General features: G+C 42.2%; 1 protein-coding gene across 1 annotated transcript in view; it reads left to right on the top strand.

The window, feature by feature from the left end:
- Positions 1 to 12,809, top strand: part of LOC310871044 (uncharacterized protein) — a gene marked incomplete at both ends in the record, with an annotated part of 62,369 nt that overhangs the window by 19,992 nt on the left and 29,568 nt on the right. The window contains 10 exons of the mRNA XM_083782492.1: positions 41 to 91; positions 1,450 to 1,544; positions 2,954 to 3,068; positions 3,703 to 3,800; positions 4,262 to 4,352; positions 5,356 to 5,453; positions 7,820 to 7,907; positions 9,148 to 9,242; positions 9,582 to 9,696; positions 11,918 to 12,012. Coding sequence (XP_083638618.1) covers positions 41 to 91; positions 1,450 to 1,544; positions 2,954 to 3,068; positions 3,703 to 3,800; positions 4,262 to 4,352; positions 5,356 to 5,453; positions 7,820 to 7,907; positions 9,148 to 9,242; positions 9,582 to 9,696; positions 11,918 to 12,012 — 941 coding nt within the window. The remainder of the gene's footprint in view (positions 1 to 40; positions 92 to 1,449; positions 1,545 to 2,953; positions 3,069 to 3,702; positions 3,801 to 4,261; positions 4,353 to 5,355; positions 5,454 to 7,819; positions 7,908 to 9,147; positions 9,243 to 9,581; positions 9,697 to 11,917; positions 12,013 to 12,809) is intronic.

The raw sequence follows: 12,809 nt of genomic DNA on the forward strand, positions 1-12,809 counted from the left end.
TTCTATTTTATTTTCAGAAGCACAGGTGTGAGTGTCTCAGCGACAGCGTCACATCATGGCTGCTAACCGGCTGAAGGAAAATGAGAAGAAAGTGAGTATAGAATAATGTATATTATTTCTCTAAATGTTATGATGAATTGAAAACGGTAGACGCGCTTGTAAATGTACTGTAATTCTACAAACTGTTAATACATATCTCAATCAATCAATGAAAAACATCAGCTACATGACAGTACATTTTTGTTTTAGTCATAGTCTTTTGAATAACTTTCATTTAGTTTTAGTCACATTTTAGTCACCTAAAATGTTCTAGTGTTAGTCCAGTTTTAGTCGACTAAATGTCATACGATTTTAGTCGACTAAATCTACAGTTGATTTAGTCGACTAAAATGTGTTTTGACGGGCCTTGATGTTGTTGTAATGGCAGATATTACACTTTGTTTGCGTGCTGAAAATAGCAGCTCTACAAGCTCACAACGCATCACGCTGCGACGCGTCGCGTTGTGAGCTTGTAGATCTGCTATTTTCAGCACGCAACCTAGCATAAAACTGGATCTCTTGTCCACTACACCCTCCCCTAGCATTTTAGTCTAGTTTGTATTTGTTGACGAAATTGTCAATGCATTTAGTCTTAGTTTTAGTCGTCGTAGCTTAGTTTTAATTTAGTTGCCATTCAGTTTTCGTCAGTGAAAAAAGGTAGTCAACAGACATTTTTCGTCTCAGTTTTAGTCGACGAAAACAACACTGGTTTGCAGATGAGCTACTCATAGCAGGGCTGCATGTTGAAAAAACATACATGCTAACAATTTCTTCCTATGCATGCATTCCATTTTCTTTCTATCATGCATTCTAAGCCAGTGGTTCCCAAAGTGTGGTCCGGGACGGAGTCCCATGCATCCAACTAAGTGTACAAATGGGACCAAATGACCTGCTTGGTTCCATTTGTACACTCTCAGAGTTACAGACCCATAAGGGTCCATTTGTTTCCCAACTATCATTTAGCTGGGGACCCCCTGGAACTCCCAGGGGGTCCTGGAGGGGTTCCTGGAACAACATATTTTAAGATGGGGGTCGGTGGCCAATTACATATACCTTTGAGGGTCCTTGACATGAAAAAGTTTGAGAACGACTGACATTTCAGAAAACTGTCATGTTTTCTGTAAAACTGGCATTTGTAGAATCGTCCTCAGATCGAAATGGGTTAAATAAATGTCTTTATGAAACGTCTATGGGAAAAATGAATGGGGAAATTCTCTTCCTGGTGTCCTGGCAGGGGGCGGGGCTGCGGCGCTCTATAGCGTATTACAGTGCAAATTCAAAGCATTGAATATTGTGTAAATGATTCTGCTTCTCTCTGCTGTTAAGGTGAATATTGTGTAAATGATTCTGCTTCTGTCTGCTGTTAAGGTGAATATTGTGTAAACGATTCTGCTTCTCTCTGCTGTTAAGGTGCTGTGTTGGATCATGACTTACAAAGACGCTGAGGGCATCAGCGTTCAAAACCTGAAGGAGAGACTTAATAACATGAGTATTCGCGTCATCTGGTAAGAGATTATTATTATTATTATTATTAATATTACAGCATATCGTTTTTCTTTGTATGTTTGGCTCTGAATTATAGTCAGTTCAGCTCATGTCGGTCATGTAACAAGAATAATTGCGAACGCAGTGATTGCGAACGCAGTGATTGCGAATGCAATGAGCACTAACTATGACAGCAAGGGCTGAATGTCTGTGTGTGTGTGTGTCCCGCTGTTACACCACCCGCCCGCCACCAGAGGGCGCAGCTGTATCACACAAAACACACACAGCACGCACTCACACACACACACACACACACACACACACACACACACACACACACACACACACACACAACTTAACTTAAAAAAAAAACTTAACTTAAAATGAAAAAGAAAAAACTTAACTTCAAAAAAACTTTAAAAACACTTAACTTCAAAAAACTTAACTTAAAAATAAAATCTTAAAAAAACACAAAAAAGTTAAGTTTAAAAAGAAAACCTTAAAAAAGTATGTAATTTATTCTAATTGTTATTGCCATTTACGAGCTGCGTTCGCTTCCCGCGTTTGCGCGTCTTACTTGTAATAATAGTTAGTGATGCACCGAATAGTCGGCCGCAGAAAATATTCGGCAGAAAATAGCTAAAAACGCATTTTCGGCCTATTCGGTTTCGGCCTGAATAGGCAGAAAATATATCACCGAATAGTGTATGCAATTAATGCATTCAAATGAGCTGAATAAATGTTTTATGGACCCATAACAGTGATTATTATTGAAGTTAAGTTTTGCCATAACCATAAATCAGGTAGCTTTAAGGTACGGCAATGACAGCAATGGTAGGCAAAAATATATATAATATTAAATATATTCGGATATTTGGTTTTCGGCCAACTGTTTCTTATATTCGGTATTCGGTTTCAGCCAAGAATTTCCCTTTCGGTGCATCCCTAATAATAGCACAGCTGTGTCTCTGGCTAGCCTGGCCCAGCCAGCGTGCTTTCTGGTCTGGAGACCTTCCTCTTTAGTAAGGCATTTTGCCCAGCCGGACATTTATGCTGCCCTGTGACGCTTCTAACATTTTAGCTGCTTAGGTGTCCACAGAATGTTTTAACCGTTTTATTTTTCTGCCTGTAGCACTTTGAGATTTGCTTCAAATGTAAAGTGCGTTATAAATAAAATGTATTATTATTATTAGAGAGGGCGCGCACGCTTGGAGCAAGCGTTGGAGAAATATAAGCCTGGGTACCGAGGCTACTCTATGGCCAACGCTGGTGACAGATCTCTGGTCCCTCAGGGAGCCATGTGTCAACAGAGCCAGAAAGCAGTTTTTTCCCCTTTTTCTGCGAGAGGAACTTAACAGCTTTGTTTTGTCGCACATTATGACATTAAATATAATCTGCGTCACCTTTCCTTCCACTGAACTCCCAACAGGAAAGCAGTGAAGTTCCTGGTCAACGAGGGACACGTCCGCTCCACCGTGGACAAGATGCACTACCTATCCACACACTTCAAGCATCACATCAACATGTCCACAGACGCCACCAAGGTAATGACGTCATGTCCAAATGTATTTACTTATTTTCAACATGGCTGTGACCTCGTCTGCATTGATACAATTTAGCTTTTTTAACGGATTCTGGGACGGTAACGGAACTGTCCAGTCCAATCCACTTTATTTATATAGCACGTTTCAAAACTCAGGGTTTAAAAGTGCTGTACAGGAGAAAATCTAATAAGATTCACTATAGCTACGTAACCACACAGAACAAACTACAGCGAGAATACAAAGTACTACAAACAGTGAAACAACTGAGAGACATCATTGAAAAGTACAAGACGCAACAGCGTCAGACAGTGAAAGAAAACATTTACAAGGACCGAAGGAACTCAAGCGGGGTTAAAAGCCAATGTATGAAGGTGGGTCTCAAGGCGAGATTTAAACGTCCCGATGGAAGGGTCCAGTTTGATGTGGGAGGGGAGCGCGTTCCATGATTTGGGGGCTACAACAGAGAAAGCTGGACTTTAATTCCGATGAAATTATTTGCAAATGTTTCTCAATACCTATTTTTTCCCCCCGGTGTAATGTACAAACCCCACTGAGACTACTGTAATTCCTTGAAAGTGCAAAACAACAACTGGCAATAAATTCAAGAATAAATCAGATTCTCTGTCTCCTCAAGGTGCTGAGCTGGATCCAGTGTTTCCAGGGTGCTGAGGGCGTCAGCCTCCAGGCCCTGAAGCAGGGACTGGGAGGCATGACGGTGCCCGCCGCCAAATGGTAAGACCCTCCTTTCTTCTTCTTTTTATTATTGGATTTTATTTGCTCCCTTTTTCTGTGAGAGCACATTCTGGGCGGGAACCCCGCAGATCTACAAGCTCATAGCACAGCACGGAGTGCTGCGCTACGAGCTCGTAGGTCTGCTATTTTTGAAAAGATCTTGAAAATGTGGTGCAAATCTTTGAATGTATATTCTTTCACAGTGAACGTTTTTAACTCAAATCTTCTGGGGGGGGGGGGGGGGGGGGGCTTATTTTTATAGGGGAGTCAATGGCCAAATTCAGATAATTCTGGGGATCCTTGACGAGAAATGAAAAAGGTTGAGCACCACTGATATAGAAACATAGGGTTTTTTTTCCAGAAAACTCAGGATTAATTTAGAAGACATCTGTAGAGTCGTTCCGTAAAATGGGTTAATAGCATTGTTTTAGGTACCTTAAAAAAAGTGACCTTTCTGTCAGCGACGAAGCAGTGAAGTTCCTGGTCAACGAGGGATACATCCATCACACCACCGACCAGCATCGCTACATGTCCACGGACATCATCAACAGCGTAATGCTTTTATTTCATTCATCTCTACATGTCCACAGACATCATATCAACAGCGTAATGCTTTTATTTCATTCATCGCTACATGTCCACAGACATCATCAACAGCGTAATGCTTTTATTTCATTTAAATGTATTTTCACACGGCTGTGGTTCCTGCTGCACATATTGGTATTACCCAACTCATATTTACCTATATTTCTGATATCTGATATTTCCGTGACCGCGGAGAGCAAAGGTCAGTTTCTCAGGTTTTTTTTTTAATCATGTATGAAGGTTTAAAACACTAATCGAGCCCCCATGCCATGCAAACTTCATGAGAGCCCCAGATCCATATGGCCACCATTTTTCTTTTCTTTTTAAAGATTTATTTTTTAGTCTTTTCTGCCTTTTTTATTGATGGTATCAAGTGAAGATGGACAGGAAAGAGGGAGAGAGAGAGAAGGGGAGAGACATGCAGCAAAGGTCGTCATGAACGGGACTCTTTAACTATTGAAAAATAGCAGATCTACAAGCTCATAGCGCGCCACCGAGTGGCGCGCTATGAGCTTGTAGGTCTGCTATTTTTGGAAAATCGAAGGACGACTGACATAGAAACATAGCTTTTTCAGTAAACTGTCAGGATGTAGAAGACATTTTTAGAATCTGATCTGGGGTCAAAATGGGTTAAACTAGGGGCTTTTTCATGATTCTGAATCCATTCCAAGCATTAGTTTTGCACAAAAGAAAACACTCCTTGGGCTAAATTCGGCCATAAGCCACTAGCCCAAATGTCCTCATCACATTAGTGATGACGGCTATGGCCGTTTTTAGCCCAAGGACTGTTTGGGCCATGGGTGCACTGCTCAACCTTCATAGGAGATAAATCCACTGAGAAACTTTAACAAACTATATATATTATTGTTTATGCTGCTTAATATTATTATCCTGTGTAATGCACCAACCTTACAGACACATTTCATTGTATGTGCAGAATATAAAGGTGAATTCTGAATGTGTTCCTCAGGTGCTGCGTTTGATCAAGAGTTGTCAAGACGCCACGACGGGCATCAGCCTTCAGGACCTGAACCAGGGACTGTGTGGGATGAACGTGTCTTCCATCAGGTAAGACCCTCTCCTTCTTAAGTGCCTTGCAGAGTCAAACGTAATCGACGCAAGAATACATACGCAACGGAGGGTGAGAGAAATGTCTCCCTCGCGTTACGTCAGTTACGTGGTCTGTCTCGTTACGTCAGTTACATGGTCTGTCTCGTTACGTCAGTTACGTGGTCTGTCTCGTTCCGTCAGTTACGTGGTCTGTCTCGTTACGTCAGTTACATGGTCTGTCTCGTTCCGTCAGTTACGTGGTCTGTCTCGTTACGTCAGTTACGTGGTCTGTCTCGTTACGTCAGTTACATGGTCTGTCTCGTTACGTCAGTTACGTGGTCTGTCTCGTTCCGTCAGTTACGTGGTCTGTCTCGTTACGTCAGTTACATGGTCTGTCTCGTTCCGTCAGTTACGTGGTCTGTCTCGTTACGTCAGTTACGTGGTCTGTCTCGTTACGTCAGTTACGTGGTCTGTCACGTTCCGTCGGGTCGCGTTACATCAGTTACGTGGTCTGTCTCGTTCCGTCGGGTTGAGATCTGATCCCGAGCCAACGCAACCATATTGCTTGCGTTGCGTACCTTTGCGTCGAGGACGCCCTGCGCACCTGGAGGCAGCAGAGAGCAAGGTTTGGTTTCCTGCTCTGCTCCTATCCCCGAAGCAAGAGGGAAGCCACTCCGTTGTAAAAATAAACACGAAGGCATGGCTATCTCACATTATTTCACTGGACGCCAACATGAAAGTTAAACAGGACAACGTTGTACAAGCTATGATAGTTGTGTATAATGTATAGTCTCCTATGTAGGTACGAAGTATCTACGAGCTTGTAGATCTGCTATTTTTGAAAAATCGTGAAAATGAGGCGCACATCTTTGAATATATATTCTTTCAGGGCGAAAGTTTTTAACTCAAATCTTTGCTTCTGGGGGTTCCTGGGACAACATATTTTCAGATGGGGGTCGGTGGCCAATTATTACGTATCATTTTTGGGGTGCTTGACCTGAAACATTGAGCACCACTGATACAGAAAACATGAGGTATTTAAAAAAAACTGTCAGGATTTAGAAGACTTATTTTATTTTATTTTTTCGACGTCAGGCCTAAATGGGTTAAACTATCAGAGCCAGCAGTGCAAGGCTTTCAGTAAAGTTGACTGTGGTCGGTTTTTGTTCCCTTTTCAGTGAGAGCACATGCAAAAGCAGACACACACACACACACACACACACACACACACACACACACACACACACACACACACACACACACACACACACACACACACACACACACACACACACACACACACACACACACACACACACATACTGTAACAGTAAGTATGCAGTGCCAGTTGGTGCCACAGGGTGGTGCACTGCACCCTTTTGTTTTGTTGTGTGTGTGTGGAAGATCTGACTTTTTTTTTTGATTGATTGAAATATTTATTAACAGTTTGCAGAATTACAGTACATTTCAAGCACAAACTCAATACAAAGACTGTTAACTGTGAGTGGACGACCCAATTAAGCATTACACTTGTTTACAACAGGGTCCACATTGTTCAATTCATAAAAACATTTAGAGACATACAAATAGACATTTCTATGTAGCTAAAGAACAGAACAGGAATTCATCATATAGGAAGCAAAAAGGGAAAAGATACATATACAGTGAGGGGAAAAGGGGGGGGGGATTCAGATTTTACAGAGGCCAGTTTCGAATTGCAGCCATCCGTATAGGTGCCCTTTGAGAGCAGTTTTGAAGGAGTCAAGGGATTCACATGTCTTAATGACTGTTGGTAAGGCGTTCCACATTTTGGTGGCATAGGAGCTTCCTACTTCCACTATATGCGTATACTACATTAGCGGGCAATATGACTAGAGGCTCCGTTCACCTTTTGTTTATGATATTAGTTCTGTCTGCCGTGAGACCTGGCGTAATAATATGGTCAATACTGGATCCATGCTCTTTTTAGTAGGCTGCCAAATAACCCATTCTGAACGGGAACCCATTTTGGTGTTAGCATCATGTTATGCTTTACCTATTGAAAAATAGCAGATCTACAAGCTCATAGCGCGCCACCGAGTGGCGCGCTACGATCTTGTAGGTCTGCTATTTTTGAAAAATCGATCTCAGGTCGGAATGGGTTAATCAGACCAGTGCGTGTCCAGTGGAAACCTCGTATGAATCTGATCTCAGGTCAGAATGGGATAAATCAGCTTATAGTGACATTCACCTGTGTCTGTGTGAAATACCTGGACTGGCATCTATTCTATACTTACTCCCTGCTCAACACATCACAATACACACACACACACACACACACACACACACACACACACACACCATCCACATGTTCTCTGCATCACATCTTCACTCCTCTCCGACAGGCAGGCGCTGGTGTTCCTGACCTACAGAGGCCTCATCTCTCCCTCCATGGAGGGGAATCACTACAGACTGACAGACACCATCGGCAAAGTAATCTTACTGAAATGTACTTCTGCATTTCCATATGGCTGTACTGTATACGTGACTGTCTTATGTTCATTCATGACCATAAACCACCTCATCACGGCATGACAAAATAATGTGTCACCATCCGGTGTTGTTTTTGGCAGCACGTTTCCATTTTTGTTTTAGTCATTAGTCTCTTGAATAGTTTTCACTTGGTTTTAGTCACATTTTAGTCACCTGGAATGTTTTAGTGTTTAGTCTAGTTTTAGTCGACTAAATGTCATTCGTTTTGGCACGGCCTTGATGCCGTCGTAATGACTGAATGATGATTTTTACACTTGCTGAAAATAGTTTGTAGAGCTTGTAGATCGGCTATTTTCAGCATGCAACCAAGTGTAAAATGACTTATACTGGATCTCTTGTCCACTAGTCCCTTCCTAGCATTCAGTCTAGTTTTTATCTGTTGACGAAATTGTCAATACATTTTTTTCCTTTTAGTTTTCATTTAGTTTTCGTCTGTGAAAAAAGGGTAGTCAACGGAACATTTTCCGTCTTAGTTTTAGTCGACAAAAACAACACTGATTCAGTCATTATGTTTTGAATGAGCGTAAATGTCATCCAGTGCAATGACCAGCCTCACAAAACGAATATCTCTGTGGGAGGAAGAGAATAAACATGATTGTGATTCTCTCCTGAGGTGAATAAAGATGATTGTGATTCTCTCCTGAGGTGAATAAAGATGATTGTGATTCTCTCCTTAAGGTGCTGAGTGTGATATAGAGTCAGGATGTGGAGAATAAACATGATTGTGATTCTCTCCTGAGGTGAATAAACATGATTGTGATTCTCTCCTGAGGTGCTGAGTGTGATATAGAGTCAGGATGTGGAGAATAAACATGATTGTGATTCTCTCCTAAAGGTGCTGAGTGTGATAAAGAGTCAGGATGTGGTGAATAAACATGATTGTGATTCTCTCCTAAAGGTGCTGAGTGTGATAAAGAGTCAGGATGTGGAGAATAAACATGATTGTGATTCTCTCCTAAAGGTGCTGAGCCTGATAAAGAGTCAGGATGTGGAGAATAAACATGATTGTGATTCTCTCCTGAGGTGCTGAGCCTGATAAAGAGTCAGGATGTGGAGAATAAAGATGATTGTGATTCTCTCCTGAGGTGCTGAGCCTGATAAAGAGTCAGGATGTGGAGAATAAACATGATTGTGATTCTCTCCTGAGGTGAATAAACATGATTGTGATTCTCTCCTGAAGGTGCTGAGTGTGATAAAGAGTCGGGATGTGGAGCGGGACATCAGCCTCCTGGACCTGAAGGAAAGACTGAACGGCATAAGTCTGCCTGTCATCAGGTAAGGCCGTTCCCTCCACTACTACAAAAATAGCAGACCTACAAGCTTGTAGATCTGCTATTTTTGAAAATTCGTGAAAATGCGGCACAAATCTTTGAATATATATTCTTTCGATGTCAGGCCTAAATGGGTTAACTAAAATATTGGCTTCTGGGGGGTGCCTGGAACTACATATTTCAAGATGGGGGGGTCTGTGGCCCAATAATTCTGGGGGTCCTTGACATGAAAAAAGTTGAGCACCACTGACACAGAAACATGGGTTTTTCAGAAAAATGTTATGATTTAGAAGCCCTTTTTTTAATCAAAATGGGTTAAATATTATGCATGACCTTTCCACAGACAAGCGGTGGAGTTCCTGGGCCTCGAGGGGCTGGTGTTCTCAGACGGTTACCACAACGCCTTCAGACTGAGCGACCCAATCACCTATCGCCACCTGTCCAACGACGCCGCCTCGGTATGTCGTCGCCTTGTTCGTTTGTTTGTTTTTATTTTCACTTAACAAAATATTTAACAACGCCGTTAAAACATGTGAAGGAGAAAGCCCAAAACCCCTCCAGGGAGCTTAACCCATTCTGACCTGAGATCAGATTCATACGAGGTTTCCACATGGACACACACTGGTCTGATTAACCCATTCTGACCTGAGATCAGATTCATACGAGGTTTCCACATGGACACACACTGGTCTGATTAACCCATTCTGACCTGAGATCAGATTCATACGAGGTTTCCACATGGACACACACTGGTCTGATTAACCCATTCTGACCTGAGATCAGATTCATACGAGGTTTCCACATGGACACACACTGGTCTGATTAACCCATTCTGACCTGAGATCAGATTCATACAAGGTTTCCACATGGACACACACTGGTCTGATTAACCCATTCTGACCTGAGATCAGATTCATACGAGGTTTCCACATGGACACACACTGGTCTGATTAACCCATTCTGACCTGAGATCAGATTCATACGAGGTTTCCACATGGACACACACTGGTCTGATTAACCCATTCTGACCTGAGATCAGATTCATACGAGGTTTCCACATGGACACACACTGGTCTGATTAACCCATTCTGACCTGAGATCAGATTCATACGAGGTTTCCACATGGACACACACTGGTCTGATTAACCCATTCTGACCTGAGATCAGATTCATACCAGGTTTCCACATGGACACACACTGGTCTGATTAACCCATTCTGACCTGAGATCAGATTCATACGAGGTTTCCACATGGACACACACTGGTCTGATTAACCCATTCTGACCTGAGATCAGATTCATACGAGGTTTCCACATGGACACACACTGGTCTGATTAACCCATTCTGACCTGAGATCAGATTCATACGAGGTTTCCACATGGACACACACTGGTCTGATTAACCCATTCTGACCTGAGATCAGATTCATACGAGGTTTCCACATGGACACACACTGGTCTGATTAACCCATTCTGACCTGAGATCAGATTCATACCAGGTTTCCACATGGACACACACTGGTCTGATTAAGAAGTGGCATTCTCCAAGAACATCAAGATTACATCAACATTGGAAGTGCAGATCTGTTACAAATAATACAATAAAACACCGTACACACACAGAGGAAATCAAATAATATATGGACAAAATGACAAGAAAACGGCAGTAGAAAATCTTAAGTCACAAAACGGGTTAAATTGACAGACCGTCTGTGGTATTTAATCCATTCTGGACGGGAACCCCAGTTGGTGTTTTATGCATTGTTATATATAGCTATTTTAAAAATAGCTATTTATAATAAGCTATTTTAGAAAATGTGGCGCAAATCTTTGAATATATATTCTTTCAGAGCGAACGTTAACTCAAATATTAGCTTCTGGGGAGGTCCCTGGAACAACATATTTTCAACATATACAGATAATGTACAACAAATACAGGTAATTCTGGGGGTCCTTGACATCAAAAAGGTTGAGCACCACTGGCAGAAAAAAAATAGGATTTAGACGCCATTTCTTTAAGAATCGTCCTCAGATCTAAATGGGTTAAGAGAAGTCATTTTATGCCGTTCTTGAATTGATGATATGACCACTCCCTTTAGATGTAGATGTAGGCCTACAGGCAGAGCATTCCATATTTTGGACCCTTTATATGAGATGTTCTTTCTATTTTCACATGACCGTAAACTCGGTTGTCTGCTATAGTGCTGAATGATTCTAGCTCAAATGTCAATCTCGATTTCCCTCCACGAGAACTGAGATCACGATTCTAAATGTTGAAAATATGTATTTAAAAAAATATAAACAAACGTCAGAGTAACTCTCATTGAATTGGACAGCCAAACAGTGCTTCACAAAAAGAGATTGCATAGGTGTCTGAATCTAGAGTATTGCGCAGCACTGTTGTTGCTGGCATCATGTCGTGCTTTAGCTATTTAAAAATAGCAGATCTACAAGCTCATATCGCGCCACCGAGTGGCGCCATACGAGCTTGTAGGTCTGCTATTTTTGAAAAATCGAAGAACGACTGACATAGTAAACGTAGCTTTATCAGAAAACTGTCAGGATGTAGAAGACGTTTATAGAATCTGATCTCAGGTCAGAATGGGACCCATCTCCTCCTCCAATTTCTTGTAGACTTCCACCAAAGTCCAAACTATAATAATCCTGATTGTCTCCTAAGGTGCTGATGGCGATAAGGGTCTGTCACGAAGTTGAGGGCATCAGCCTCGAGGAGCTGGACGAGGAATGCAGTCTAGTGAGTCAGCCTGCCATCTGGTAAGACGCCTTTCCTCCTACCTTATCATGGACCACCAGGCCTTAATGTAGTCTAGTGAGTCAGCCTGCCATCTGGTAAGACGCCTTTCCTCTGCTACCTTAATGTAGTCTAGTGAGTCAGCCTGCCATCTGGTAAGACCAGGGGGGCAGTCAGACAGATATTTAACCAGGGGGGCAGTCAGACAGATATTTAACCAGGGGGGCAGTCAGACAGATATTTAACCAGGGGGGCAGTCAGACAGATATTTTGTGAAGCCTGAAACTCCTGAAAGTTCATATAATGGCCTGTTGTGGCGCTGTCACTGGACCCAAAGAAACCCATAGCCCCATAGAGGTCCATGTATTTGGGCCCAACTTCACCTAGAATGTATTACCTTAATAAACATGGTCATGAATACTTTCTGCTTCCAGTCACTAGTTTAAAGTCTCATTTCTAATGTCATAATATTCTTTTTGGAAAATTATGGTCCCATTTATAAAATAAATGACCATAAAGTCGTGTATGTTCTGAGGGGCGTGGCTACCGTTACAGTCTATGATCGGGAGTCCCCACCCACTCGAGTCAAAATAAAAACCAACGGAGAAGAAGGGGGGGAAGTCCCGCCTCGTTGTCTGGGCCAGCCAATGGCCAGCTGGGCCCAAACGGATCTAGAAAGATGGCGACTTACAGTGCAGGAATAACAGGCTTCATTTTACGTCCATGTTAGACCCGGGGAACGCTTTGTCCATATTTTTTACAGTCTATGGTTACGACGCCTTTCCTCTCCTACGTTATCATCGACCACCAGGCCTTACGT

The sequence above is a fragment of the Protomyctophum parallelum genome (genome assembly GCF_964188405.1).
Source record: "Protomyctophum parallelum genome assembly, chromosome: 1".
Taxonomy (NCBI): domain Eukaryota; kingdom Metazoa; phylum Chordata; class Actinopteri; order Myctophiformes; family Myctophidae; genus Protomyctophum; species Protomyctophum parallelum.